This window comes from Arctopsyche grandis, chromosome 2 (genome assembly GCF_051622035.1).
Source record: "Arctopsyche grandis isolate Sample6627 chromosome 2, ASM5162203v2, whole genome shotgun sequence".
NCBI classification, from domain to species: Eukaryota; Metazoa; Arthropoda; class Insecta; order Trichoptera; family Hydropsychidae; genus Arctopsyche; species Arctopsyche grandis.
Window position 1 is genome coordinate 30,055,521 of NC_135356.1, and position 14,732 is coordinate 30,070,252.

At 30.7% G+C, this 14,732-nt stretch overlaps 1 protein-coding gene across 3 annotated transcripts in view; it reads left to right on the forward strand.

Moving 5' to 3' along the window:
* The window catches only part of LOC143920953 (uncharacterized), a 98,581-nt gene that overhangs the window by 45,882 nt on the left and 37,967 nt on the right, over positions 1 to 14,732 (forward strand). For all 3 annotated transcript variants that reach the window (XR_013261381.1, XM_077444006.1, XM_077444016.1), the window contains exon 2: positions 12,080 to 12,166. Coding sequence is in view for 2 of the 3 variants with exons in the window: in XM_077444006.1 (XP_077300132.1) it covers positions 12,080 to 12,166 (87 nt within the window). In the remaining variant the exon portion in view is untranslated. The remainder of the gene's footprint in view (positions 1 to 12,079; positions 12,167 to 14,732) is intronic.

Below are 14,732 nucleotides of genomic sequence, written 5' to 3' on the forward strand. Positions count from 1 at the left end.
TTAATATAAAATATATACGTATTCCATAAATAAATTAAAAATATCTACAACTTACATATTTTTTATTAAAATTTTATTAATGTAATTATTTCAAAATACGAAACACGAACTTAAAAGTAGCAAAAAATAAAAGTCAAATTCTATTGACCGCTACACGCACGAACAATGTTGTATTTCTTGACCAATTTGCAATGCGAAACTGAAACGAAATGTAATTGGCCATCACGGGTCGAGTGGATGTGGTCGAGTGGTATTACCTAAACACAATCTGCTTTAGGATGTGACTTCTGTAGTGATTGCAGTACATTTTACGTAAGTCTCGTGCTAGATAGGTTCGACTATAATATGAAATTCATCTTTCGTCATGACGTGAATTAAGGATTAAAAAGGATTTATGTACACAGAGTTCGACTTCCGATTCGGAAGACTTTCTCCACTTACTTTTTTTTCTTTCGCTATCTAGTCGCTGAAAAAACTTCATAATCAAAGACCCAAAAGGAAAAATTTATCCGTGAATGACCATCACAGAGTTCGATAACCCCTGAATCATAACTAAACTAAGGAATTGTTTACCGAATTAGAAAACTTGTATATTGCATTGCAAATTTAACAAAAAATTGCAAGTTTAACAAAAGTCAACATGGAAAAAAATACCATGTAAAACTTACGATAGTAAAACGTGAATAAAAATAATAATAATAGAACGGAAAAAAAAGTGGCTCGTCTTCTACCTGTGTGGTATATTGTAATAAAACGTTCTCCATTCATGCTTTGAGTACGTAGAGATTGGAGACATGAACGCGTGGGTGACCTGCCGCATTATGTAACTCGAATAAAACAAACCCAAACGGAAATTATTCCTTTTTTGTTCGATACGATGACATACGTCGTTGTAAATGCAAACTTTTAACCTATGTACAATTGTTTAAAACACCCAATCGATATCATATCGTTACACTAACATATAACTAAATTACATTTTGTTCAGGAGACAAAGAAATTTAGTGTTTTAAGGAAAATTTTACTCGTGTATAATTGTTTGATAATTGCGAAAAGCACCTCTAAATATACCCAAGTTTTATTTTCACTTTTTTACGTGTGAGCAATGATAATATTAGCATAATTCAGATCTCGAACATCTTACCGCTTACTTGATGATAATGTTTGTATCGTATTGGAAATTAATGATGACCTACATATGTACATATATGTACATATACATGTGTTCGAATTGTCAATGACCCTTGTTGAAAAAATATACAAATTATTATTTTGACTCATGTTCAGAATTAAAAACATGGAATGTATTTCAAATGAGTAATTCGGAATTGCGATAAAGTGATAAAAAAAAAAAAACCTGCAATTATATTTATAAACATACATCTAATTACAACTTATATATCGATAGCTTAGTGTATATCTATTTTTGAATTTGTATCGAATAATAAGTTTGTAGGTGCTGGAATAATTCGAGTTCTTCCTTTCAAAGTAATTTACATACATAAATTCTTTGAAAAACAATAAAAACGAAAATTACGAATGCTTTTCTAAATACCTATTTTTTTTATATACCTAATGCTTTGCAGATTTATATTCAATACTCAACATAAAATTAGCCACTATGAACATTTTTATGTAAGCTTTAAATTGTAAGTATTATACTATATTTTCAAATATCAAGTAATGAAATTGATATTTATTTTAAAAATTACATAAAAATTAGATGCTTAAATGGAACATTGTATTCGCTTAGATTAAACATAAAAATGTTAAAATTAAAAAAAAAAAAAAAAAAAATAGATACTAAAAATACGACGTCTCTAGTCTGGAATAATAGCTGTGGCTTTTTAAATATCCATTTTATTTATTTTAAATTAAAAGCAATAAAAAACGAATTGTCTACTTCACTATTTACATGCATATGCAAATTGTATATAGTTAAATTTAACCGACGATTGTGAGTTTGCGCCAAATATTGACCGCTCTCGAAAGGCGTGGTTAAAATTCCGCATGCGCAAGTCAACTCTGTCAGACGTAATTTTTCAAATTATTTTCAATTCATTGAAATACATGTATTATCTATATAAAAATGCTCAATTTATTTATACATATTATACTACATATATTGCCAAGCCTACATAAAATCCACCCTGTTTTGAAAAATAAATTGATTATGGATTCTTAATGAAATTATATAGATACATACATACATACAATATCGTAATAAATATTGGTTGTAAAAAATGAGTACTGTGACGTAAGCAGCTTAACTTCAAATATTTCACATTCGAAATTTTCAATACCCGATATGTGTATGTACATATGTATGTATGTATGCACGTGTGTGGAGCAGACAATGTGTATGCGGTTTTCGCGTGCACCGGAACGATGTGTCCGGCGCCCCCTATGGCTAATGGGTGCGTGCGGCCCTGGCTAATGGGCGCCCATCCTCCCCCTTTGATCCCTCCTCGTCACCTCTCATTCACCCCAATATCCCCAACCCCGAATGAATTTAGAATAACGAGCGCCACGCGCCCCCGCTTATTCTAGCGCGCGTCTCTCAAGTCACACTTTCCTTTTATGGCGTGCAAAGTTCGGTGACTTACCTGCCACATATGTATATACATACTATGTGCTACATGTGTATCATACTTTATGTATTTGTATTAGGTAATGTTTTACATCCCTCACTTTACGGAGCTTTATTTTTATACAATTCAATAAAAAAATGTTCGATGTATGGTATATTTCTCGTTTTGAAAGAGATATTGAAGTTTTATTTCAAAATAGTCTAGATCAAGAGAGGTTCAAAAGTATCCCGAATAATAAGTGAGGCTATAGTTTGTTGATATAAAATGTTGTTGCCAAGTTTAAAACACTGGGCATTGTCGGTTTTACGTATGTGCTTACAATCATCAGTATGACGAAATAAGCATTTTATATATGTACATATGTAGATACATATAAAGCTTAAAGAAGAAAAGACAAAAAATAAAAAACCAAAACTTTTACAATTTCCGCCATATTTCTGCATCCCATCTAATTTTTTTTTTCATGTTTAATGCTTCAATACTTGTTGATGGTGCTTTTCGCACAAAAAACGGTTCACTATTGTCAATTACTTACAAAAACCATGCTTTTTTTAATAATGTAGCCGTCTATTGGTTTTGCAAAATTATCCTTACAACTCCGATCTCTGTTTATAACATATCAACTGAATGCCTAACGTTTCTAGTGTGGGTGAAAGTTTAAGCTAAAGGGTGAAAGTTCTTCGACGTTTTGTACTCTTCGGTTTAAAATGGTGGTTTTCAAATCGAAAACTGTAGGTATAAAAGGTAGTAGACAAACGAACAATCATATGGGCCGTTAATTTTTGTAATATTTGTAAATGGCGTAAGTCCACTTTCCTTCACTTCAATAAATATCTCACAAAACATTAAATATAATGTTTTGCGTTTTAAAATATTTAAATATACTGTTGGCTTGTAATAAGTTAATTCATATTTTAAAAGATTCTGGACATACCGAATTAAAATTAGTGATTTGTAAATTAAGTAAAACTGAAATAGTGTTTTTAGAACTGAAAATTGGACTTCCGCCACTTTCAAATATAGCGACTTATATAATATTTTCATACATACAAACATATATAGAAGCCTGAAGAAAAAGATCTGCGATCAATGTGTTTTGACAGTGATGACGTATGCATTTTAAACTTGGACATTGAAGGCCAAGTTGCTACACAAAGTACAATGCACTCATAGAAGTTTGGAACGTTGTATGCTTGGCATAACGAGGAAAAACAGGAAACGGAATACGTGGGTGAAAAGTATGACAAGCGTAGAGGATATAGTGGATAGAGTGAAGACATTAAAATGGCAATGGGCGAGAAACGTGGCTAGAAGAATGGACGAAAGCTGAACAAAAGAAGTACTAGAATGGTACCCGAGATAATGCAAAAGGAAGACCGCAGAGAAGATGGGTAGACGAAATTAGGAAAATGTATGAAGTGAGATGGATGAGAGTAGCGTAAAACAGAGACGAGTGGGAGCGTGCTAGAGAGGCCTTCATCCAACAGTGGATGACGAATGGCTGTAGATGATGATGATGTATGTAGAAGGAGATATCCAAATTGCCCAGCGTTGTCCTGGTAGTTGATAATTGGATATAACTGAATGCGGATGGAAATTAGGGCGTGAGTGAAAAAACCATCAATACAGAAGCAAACTGGTCAATTGCTTTATATTTTTCAAGGAATTGTTATAATTTATAAATTTAAAATTATTTTTTAAGCAAAAAAAGGAACGGTAATATTGATTGTAATTATTAATACGAAATCAATAGGCATCTAATGTTTGAATAGCATTGAATGTTTTCTATATTTTCTATGACCTAAATTCTCCCTAACGACTAATCAACATACAAATAGTGCCAAGGATTTTTTTACTGGAAGAAAAGATCGTTGTTTGTAATATTTCTGTTCAGCTTTTTATAAATTAATTATTTTTTATAATATGCTACAAATACAAGGGATATTATACTAGTCAAAATCCAAGGTCTGGATATAACATAAATTTTTCAGAAAGACCCATCTTTGTATAATCAAAGCTACATACATACATATTGTACCATAAGAGTGCATTACCATTTGTGATGGCTCTAAACTGAAAAATGCAGACAAACAAATTGTCATCATTATAAAATTTAAAAATGATGTTATATTATGTATACGAACATTTTTTAAAACTCTTGAATTTACTCAAATATCTCGTTTGTCGTTTCACCATCATCTATGCGGAATTTTGAATTACACACACATTTTTAATGCAATTTCAAATACAAATGTATCTTGAAATTATCTTGTCGGCGGTTTATAATCGCACTGAACCAAATTGATGTATGTGATTTTATAAAAATCATTTCACACAAATTAAAACAATGTTTTAATGCACTTCCTCGGTGCAGCTTTTCTACCGTGAAAATGACAACATCCGTCGTTTAACCCTCCATTAACGAAGGGGTGCGCGAGTGCACACACCGTGAGGGTTTATGGTTCGAATAACCAGAAATTATTTTTATCATATCTATCACCCCAGACGAGTAATTGGAAACGTATACACAGTGCCTATGTGTGTAAATATAATGCAACGTTAACACCTAACGAGTTAGCAAACGAACCAATTACTTATCGATGACACTTATACAACTTGCGACAACATTAATTAATACCATTAGTGCTCGTGGATGAGGTTTCAAGAAATCCTATGACGCAAGTTAATTATATAAAGTTGATTGTCTATTAGTTTGCTTAGCCGCCGTGCAAATCTACAGTTTTCAAGTTAGTGTCACTAAATGTACATAATATACTTACAATACTTTCACTTAAATTTGTCTGGAAAACCCGTTTTTTTTTACTTTATTTTTTCAATTTTTATTCACCCGAACAACGCCAGACAATTTAATGTGACTAGTTTTTAATAAAACGAACATGGCGAAGTGCACTATTTGGAATAGTCGAGAAGTCTTTTTTTTATTCAACTATTTAATATACATATGTATAAACATAACATTAATTTATTATTTATTATTCAAATTGCGATTAGTAAATTATTGCTTTATTGCAAGTACATACATATGTGCATATAATTTATTGTAAATTTGACTATAGTAAACTAACGGTCTGCTTTCAAGACAAACAAACCTAGAGACTTGATCATTCCTACAAACAGACATCTTTATCTAATGATATTCGCTAAATCAAAATAACGCATTTTTATTATAAAAAGTTACAATGATTTGAATACAATCCTCAAATGGTTACCTAAAACTTTGAATATCCAAAAATCATCATAGCCTCCTTAACACACAGATATCCTATGTATAAGAAAAATCTAATCAATCTTTACTAATTTTGACCCACTGAATTCGAATATAACAATGATTTTTGTTGGTTTGCTTTCATATATGACATATGAGCGTTTAAAAAATGCACAATTTTTACATACTTTCAGTTTTTGTGGAAATGTGTAAAAAAAAATTTTTTTGACTATCAATATTCACTAGATAGTTAATTACACGTATTTTAAAACAATCAAAAAACATGATCCAATCAGGAAAACATCTGACTATTGATTCCAATACTCACTTTTGGCACAGAAATTTTAGATTTTAAGTTAAAGATTTCAAAATTCAAAAAACTGTAAAAATTGCGCATTATTTTTAAACGCTCACATCTCGTAAATGAAAAGATAGCAACAAAAAGCATTGTCATATTCGAATTTAATAGATCAAACTTAATAATGATTGATTAACATCCGCTCCGGTAAGTTTAAACGTGAATTTTAGCTACTCATTTTTAAAATTTTCAAATATAACTTTGACAAAATACTGTAATAACTATACCGTAATTAACAAAATAATATTCTTTCTTCATTAATCTGCTACCTACTACCATAAAAATGATCGCGATGAATTGTTCAACTAATTGTATTGTCGAGGCAATGCGTCTTTATGCCATTAGACTAATAAGTTGTTGGTGTCAAAGTGTGGTTTCCTTTTTAATATGAGAATAAAGCTTATTTACGATGCATATCAATTTATTACTATATTTCACAATATATATATATAACTATACATACACGAATAACGAATTATATGTAAGTATCCATTTGTTATAATTGTTTCAATTCAACTCTTGTTATTACACTAATCCTATAAAATGATATCGAAATAAAATATACATATATTTCATGCATTCCGAAACAACACGTATGTGCATATATTATCTTCCAAGTGTTTGTGCAATGTATTAATTAAATCTCGTTACTTATCAACATACTCCCATCGCTATAAATATAAATCAATACGACAATATACATACATATGTACATACATATATATGTATATATAGTATATACATAGTAATATATTAATAATAACTTGCGCATTTGTTAATTCCAGTCGCCGATTGTGTTTATGCATTCAAACTACACACTATGCATAATCAACGTTTACGTTTAATCATCCAATTTGTATGTGAATATTCCATCGTTAGAACGCAAAGATAACTACAATTTAGCAGTTTTCTTATTTTAAAATTCTACAATTACGTCTCATCTTTATAATTTGTTTACCAAACTTATGAGGCATTATATTTGAAAGTGGCAGAAGTCCAATTTTCGGTTCCAAAATTTATTTTTGGTTGACGACATATGTAATTACTTATTTCAACCATGCAATACGATATGTCCAGAAAAGCAGAATGAACGTATTACAGGCCAACAAACGCAAACGCAAAACATTATATTTAATGTTTTGCGAAATATTTATCGAAATGAAGAAAAATGGACTAATGTCACTTTTAACTATAAATTATATGTAATCGAATGATCATAGTTTAATTTTTTGTCATTATCGGATCATTAAAACCCTAGGTGATAACTCAATAATTCAATTAAACTGATTGATTTTTTTAAAATTTTGAAATGCATTTTATTATTCATATGTCCACAAAATACCTTTGATCTATTCTGATACCTACTGATATACCTATGATGATACCTACTGATACCTACATAAAAAAATCTATTCTGATACCTACTGATCCAATTATGTATTATTTTTTATTAAAGACTCTTTGAAGTCGACTATCTGAATTGTGTAAATTGAGTTTGTTTGTGAATGAGTTTTCCTGATTTTACATTTTATCAGGGCAAATTTTTAAATTTTCTAAAATATGATTCCATTTTGTGATAATGAAATTATATAAGTCATTTTTAAAATTACTCAATTAAAATGTCGACGAGCAAAATATTAGTACTAGAAAATCAAAGCATAAAAGCTTACAGTAACTGTAAGAGTGAATTGAACTGGAGTATATTATGAAAAATTATTATTTAAATATTTATATTTTATACATATTTATATAATGCTTTGATTAATTAGATTTTGCGGAGCTTCCGACACCTTTGTTTTATAAGGACGCGTTAAAATCGCACATTTTTTCGTTCAATGAACGAATATCAAAATCGAAATCGAGCCACCTATCATAGAACATCTACATACATATGTAGTTTCATAGTGTCGTATTGTGAAGTTATCATATTTGCGTTCCAAAGACGAATCCATCTGAACCACTCTGTTGTTTTTATTTATTTAGAATGGAATGGGAATTTTTATGTAAAATTTTCCGTGATGTTACAAGTTAATAGTGGTATTGTCGAGATGCGAGGGTCCTAAGGCCAGGTGGTGGCGATTTCATCCCCATAGCCATGGCTGTTGGCTAATCAGCTAATGGACAACGGCGTCACGCCACCAGACTACTACCCACCCTCCCACCCACCCACCCGCCCACCTACTCCAACTCAAAAATCAATAGAACTAAAGAGACGTCCTCGCAAGGAATATGACCGAGGCCTTATATACATACATATTATAACAACATGCATAAATATACCGGACATCGCCCGAGAAAAAATTGCTAGTCGCTTAGGTCAAATGAACGATCTATATTTATAAAATACTCATGGGGTAGCTCACTACTCGATCAATTGTTCAATTGAATTTTTCGAAAAATTTATTCAATTTCTACTATTGTTGTTAGTAAGGTATAAATAATTATAAAATCCACACCGACTGTCTTCTGTTTTATTGATTTTATGTATCAATGATTATTGGACGGTTCCATTCAAAAATTGGAATCCAAGCTACACATCAAATTCCGTTCCGTTCTAAAAGATAAACGGGAAACCACTGGAGATAATCGGCTTTCCTAAGACAATTTTCACTAAATGACAATCAGGACAAAATATGTTTTACGACAAGTCCTCCACGCTCGTCATCGAATATGCACTACATATTTATTTATAAAATACTAGTGGTTTTACCCGGCTTCGCTCGGTATTTGTAATATAAACCGCTTAAACATGACTAATCTAATAGTAGACATTTTATTAAATTTATTTGAATACTCTTTTTTTAATTTTTTTATTTAATTGACTCTCACGAACAAACAAACATATATGTATACTCTTTCGAAATTATATGTATACCAGAATCCAAAGAGAAATCGGGTAGGACTTCGCACCCGAAGGCCACGCCCCCTGCGGCTGCACCCCTGTGGAGTCCTTTGAATCGAAAAAAATCGAATCGATGCCTATGAATCGAAAAAAAAATAAATCGAATGTTTGTTCCCAACCAACCAATGTTACATATGTACATATATGCAAAGTCTCTTTCGAAATTATATATTAGATTGATTTTAGATAAAAGCCTGTGTCATTCATCGCTTTTATATTCTAATCCGAATAATAACAAAATGGTTAGATTAAAAAAAAAGCAAAATAAAGTGTCGTTACGCTAAAAGCATTTCATGTTGATTAAAAATATGTAGACAAAGTTGGCAAAAATGTATTGTGTGGATTTACATCTTTAATAAACATTATAAAATACATATTTAAACTTTTACTAATTAAAAATTTGTTTCATTATTGAAGTTCTATATGTATTATAATCGATTCGATGTAGCGTGAGACTTACGAGAACCGAGCATGCTATCGCATTCGTTCAATGTGCTGTAACGTTATAAGAACGTATAATAATTGCTTTATTTTTTTTACATTTCTTATTTAACTATATAATATTATTACAATATAGTTCAATGCAATAATATTATTAATGTTAGTTTTGCTGTCCGTAACATGACGTTGACAATTACTTTAATCGTCTAAAAATATACATTTCTATTAATCTAATATACACATAATTTCGAAAGAGACTTTGAATGCATATAATATATGTATATAATTATACATATTATGTATGTAAGTATTTTTGGTTGGGAACTTCGAAAACAAAACAAAGTTTCTATGACGACGATTTGATTTTTTTTTCGATTCAAATAAATTAAATAAAAAAAAGTCGTCAAAAACGTCACAAACCATAAAGAAATACTATGTAATTATTTATAAGTATAATGTTTATATACATGTACAAATGTATGTTTGTCCTTAATGCAAATTTATAGCTCTCATCTAGGGATCACTGCATTTGGTATAGGTACTATCTAGAGACGAGTTTTGGAAAGAGTCAGAGCCCTTTGAAAGCTTAGTCTTTTATACCACCATATTAACATAGTATACATAGGTATACTATCTCATGGTTCTCCACCTTAAACCGTAGACTACAAAATATTCTAATTTCACAATTCGACCATTCGAATAGTACGTATTGAGTCATTCAATATTGACAGAAGCATTTTCCTGACAAACAGCCCGCTGGCTGACGTCACACGAACTGCCAACTCAACTACATATTTATTTGACCTAACCTAACCAAACCAAACCACTCACTTACACATGTTAATCATTTCGCATTTGTAATGTAATGTTGGAATCCGTATATTTGATTAAATACTTTTTTCGTCTACACACAGAGTTGTCGACCAATGAGCTTTGGAAACCCTTTAACAACTTCATCCTTTTGGTAGACACCATTATCGATAATATTCAAAACCTCACGAAAAAGTAAATAATAAAGAAACTGAAATTAATTTTAGCTTAATTTAAAGTGCACGACTATGTGCCCACGGACGGGCGCGTGAAGATTTTGACCTAGCTCAAGCTCCCACCAGTGGGCGCACGGCGATGTAGTTGTAAAAGGGTCAAAATTTAATCCGAAATTTAATTTATTTAAATTTATTAAAAATTTATTAGCAACGGAACAAATTTGAGAATAGGTACACACAAGTTAAATATGTATTCTTGACCGTACTCTTGACTTTTACTTGAGACTTACGTAAAATGTAAATGCTATCGCATTCACCCCCCACTCGATCCGCGATGACCAATTAAATTTCGTTTCAGTTTCGCATTTCATTTTAGTCAAGAAATACATATACAACATACATAATTCGTGCGTATAGCGGTCGGTAGAATTTGACTTTTATTTTTTGTTAGTTTTGAGAACGTGTTTTGTGTTTTAAAACATTTATATTTTTAATAAAAAATACATAAGTTGTTGATATTATTGATTTATTTATGGAATACTTATATATTTTATATGAATGGAAATTAATATTTTTCAGACGATAAAAGTAATTGTCAACGTCACGTTATGGACAGCAAAACTTTTTATTAAGGACCTTGCATTGAATTATCTTGTAATAATAGTATATAGTTAAATAACAAATAATCTTCAATAGGAAACTCATAAATCCGCAAAAAATCAAATTTCATATGTACATAGGTAAATATAAATATAATTTATGTACATATATATATATATATATATATATATATATATATATATATATATATATATATATATATATATATATATATATATATATATATATATATATATATATATATATATATATATATATATATATATATATATATATATATATATATATATATATATATATATATATATATATATATATATATATTACGAATGTATTTATTCGAAACCAGTTGTTCTGAAAATTAGATGACACAACTGCCTATATTTATGGAATAATCCCACGGTTTCTGAAAGGATTTCAGAAGGCAAATTTCAAAAATACACTTAAAGAAAATTCCATTCGGCCGTGTCGTAGGTCCGGCTCGGTAAAACTACTTTGGGCACGGATGGCGTGCAGAAGGACCAGTAAGGGATGAACGAACGTTTAAAATTTGCGGCACCCTTCGGACACGACCACGTGAATCATGCCGCATAAAAAATTAATCTCCCAAGGCACATACATTCTAAAAAAACACACATTTAACACATGCATACATCTTGCCGCCATGATGAATTCTTATTTATTCGCATTTCGATGTCAAAATTACAGTAAAAATTCGCCATTTTGGATGAACGCGTTTGTCGCACGCCATTAGAGACTACGTGACTCAGAGACGAGTCCACATTTCATTGCACTAATCGTTTATTCGCGTTTTAATGTGCAATACACACTACATGTTTCGTATACTGTCGTGGCTGAAATAAGATGACGATGTGTATTTTAGCCAGACATAAATTAATTTGGTGTCGTAATACTGTTGAGCTTACTAGAAAATGATTGATGTTTATCATGCAGAACTGGATGCTCCAGGACCGTGGCGAAAATCGAGCTCCTCCCTTTGAAACTCTCCAGGAACTCTTCCCATCCTCCTACCAGTATCAGGTAAAGGCATTAACTTCAGCAAACACACACCATGGCTTCTATTTATTGTCATAATTGTTTTTTTTTTTTTTTTTTCATTTTTGTTTATGACAAATGGCACTGTGCACGCTCATTGTATAAATATGCGGTTTCAGGAGTACCAGTGTCAAAGTCAGCTGCTTAAATAATTGAATTACATTTAATGGAGTACATACATATATACATACACATGTATATTAAATTTAGTTATTTGACTGGTATATAAAGCAAACGTGACTCAATCTTATTTTGTAAAATTTTAGTGATGTCATATACAAAAATACATACATACATATAGAGATTTCCTTCATTGTAATAATAAATTTGAATCGCCACTTTGATTTAATGTAGAAAATTCTGCTATATGAAATATAACTAGCTTTAAAAAATAGTTCTGATAATCTAAATCATTCAAACTTTTTGAATTTACGACCCAATTGACCTCAAAAATTGATATTTCAATTTTTATTAAATTTCTATTTTCAATTTGCCGTTTATGAATTGATTTATGTTTTTTTTACGTTTGATTAACAAATAACAAAAAAAATACATATATATGTATGTATATAATATTAGTAAAGCTATGTATGTACTTTAATTTCATCAATATGTATAAAATGTACAACCTCATATATCTATGTGATATAATCTATCTAACAAAACTGACTTTGACACCTTAAAGCTCAGAAATCATTCATCATTCATATAATTATAATATATGTATATCATATACATATGTATGTGCCAGTTATTGTGAAAGTGAAGTCATTTTGGTGAAAAAAATATCATTTAGCATCTTACATTCTAAAAAGTGACTTCCATCATTTTTTTTCTATATAACCCTCTTTCATCGATCAAATAATACTATTTTTAAATTTTATGGAAATCTTTGAAGGAGAAATTGATATTCTAATAAGTTCAATCAAAACAATAGAATCGCCAGGGTTGTGTCGAAGACACGATGTTTGTCTTTTGACGTAGAACTGCATGCTTATATGTAGATCTGTAAAGTTTCATTTTCTATTTCTGTATTGTATAGAGCATTTTTTTTTAATATTGAATAAGTGTGGAGTTAAAACCGAATTAAATATATGTATGTGTAATACATCAGAATAGAAAGTACATAGGAATCGACGACACAGATCAAAAGCAATGCAACATACGATATTTTAATCTATTGAGATGAACTCGTAGCTCTCCGTTTCAAATGATTTTAATAATCAAATTTCGTTATCCAGCTTCATCCAATATTATACATATATGTTTATAAAGATAAAGGCTTGCTAGTCCACTATGCAAATTTACAGTTTTCAATGATTTAGAGCCGCCAAATTTTATATACCATATCATGTATGTACTATTATATACATATCGTAGACGACTTTTGAAAAAGGTCGAAGCCCTTGGAAAGATTTCTTTTTAATTTGCAGCACCACCGGACAGTTCAATTAGTCTATTTCTATTAGAGTAAATATTGCATACATATATAAAACGCTTACAACGAGCGTGAAATTCCGCACGATAAATCGATATTGTAATTTACATGAATGCCGACATCTTTTTTCAACTTTTGCGATGTACAGTGAAGTATTTTCGCGTGCGTCATAAGTTCGATAAAACATGCTTCTGTTTCATTTTTTTTTTGTTTTTTGTTTTATCTTTTTAAAAGTCTCTTTCAGTGGAAAATTAAATGGGGTCGCGTGAGGTCAGCCATATCTTACAAGGTGTTTGTTTCTGTAATTGTAAATTATGGGGATGTGCGGACCTACCCCCTTTGTGGCGTGCCACGCGATGAACGTGATCAAAATTATAATAATGTGACCGTCGTGATATGCTTATAATATAATATAATATATTCATATTTAAATATTATATATCATACTGACCGAATTGACCGGCGTTGCTCGGGCGGGTGAAAGCCGGAAAAGAAGATGTAAACGATAATCATCGTGTAGAAATACCTTTCAAGCTATGTATATGATGGATTTTAAAGTATCGTTTTTCATCTCTCGACTATTGGAAAAACACCACACATTCATTAACTTTCACATATTAAATTTATTTAAGTTTGAGTTTGGACCATTGTGGCATAACAGGAGTCCCTAATGCGCCACAATGGTCGAAAATATACAGAGAGATGAGAAAAAAAATAGAAGTACATACAGACAAAAATGCATTTATACGTAATCATAAAAAAAAAAACAATAGGAGATGAGTAAAAATATCAAATAACAGAGGAGATGAGTAAAAATATCAAATTACATAATAGGGAATGTTTTGCATCTACAGCCAGAACCAAAATAAGAACCAACCGTAAATATAAGATATCCCTGAGTGGCCCAAATGGAAGAGAGAATATTCCACTCAACATCACATTCAATTATGAAAATAGTGACGAGCGCAGGCTACCAGACAAATAGGTTAAAATAATCTCCGATAACCTACGCTCACTTACATAGTTGGAAAATATCATATCCAGGCTCAGCAGCAACTATTTCATTGAGAAGTCGATAGCTCTTGGAATAGGATCCGTTCGATAAAGAGCTGT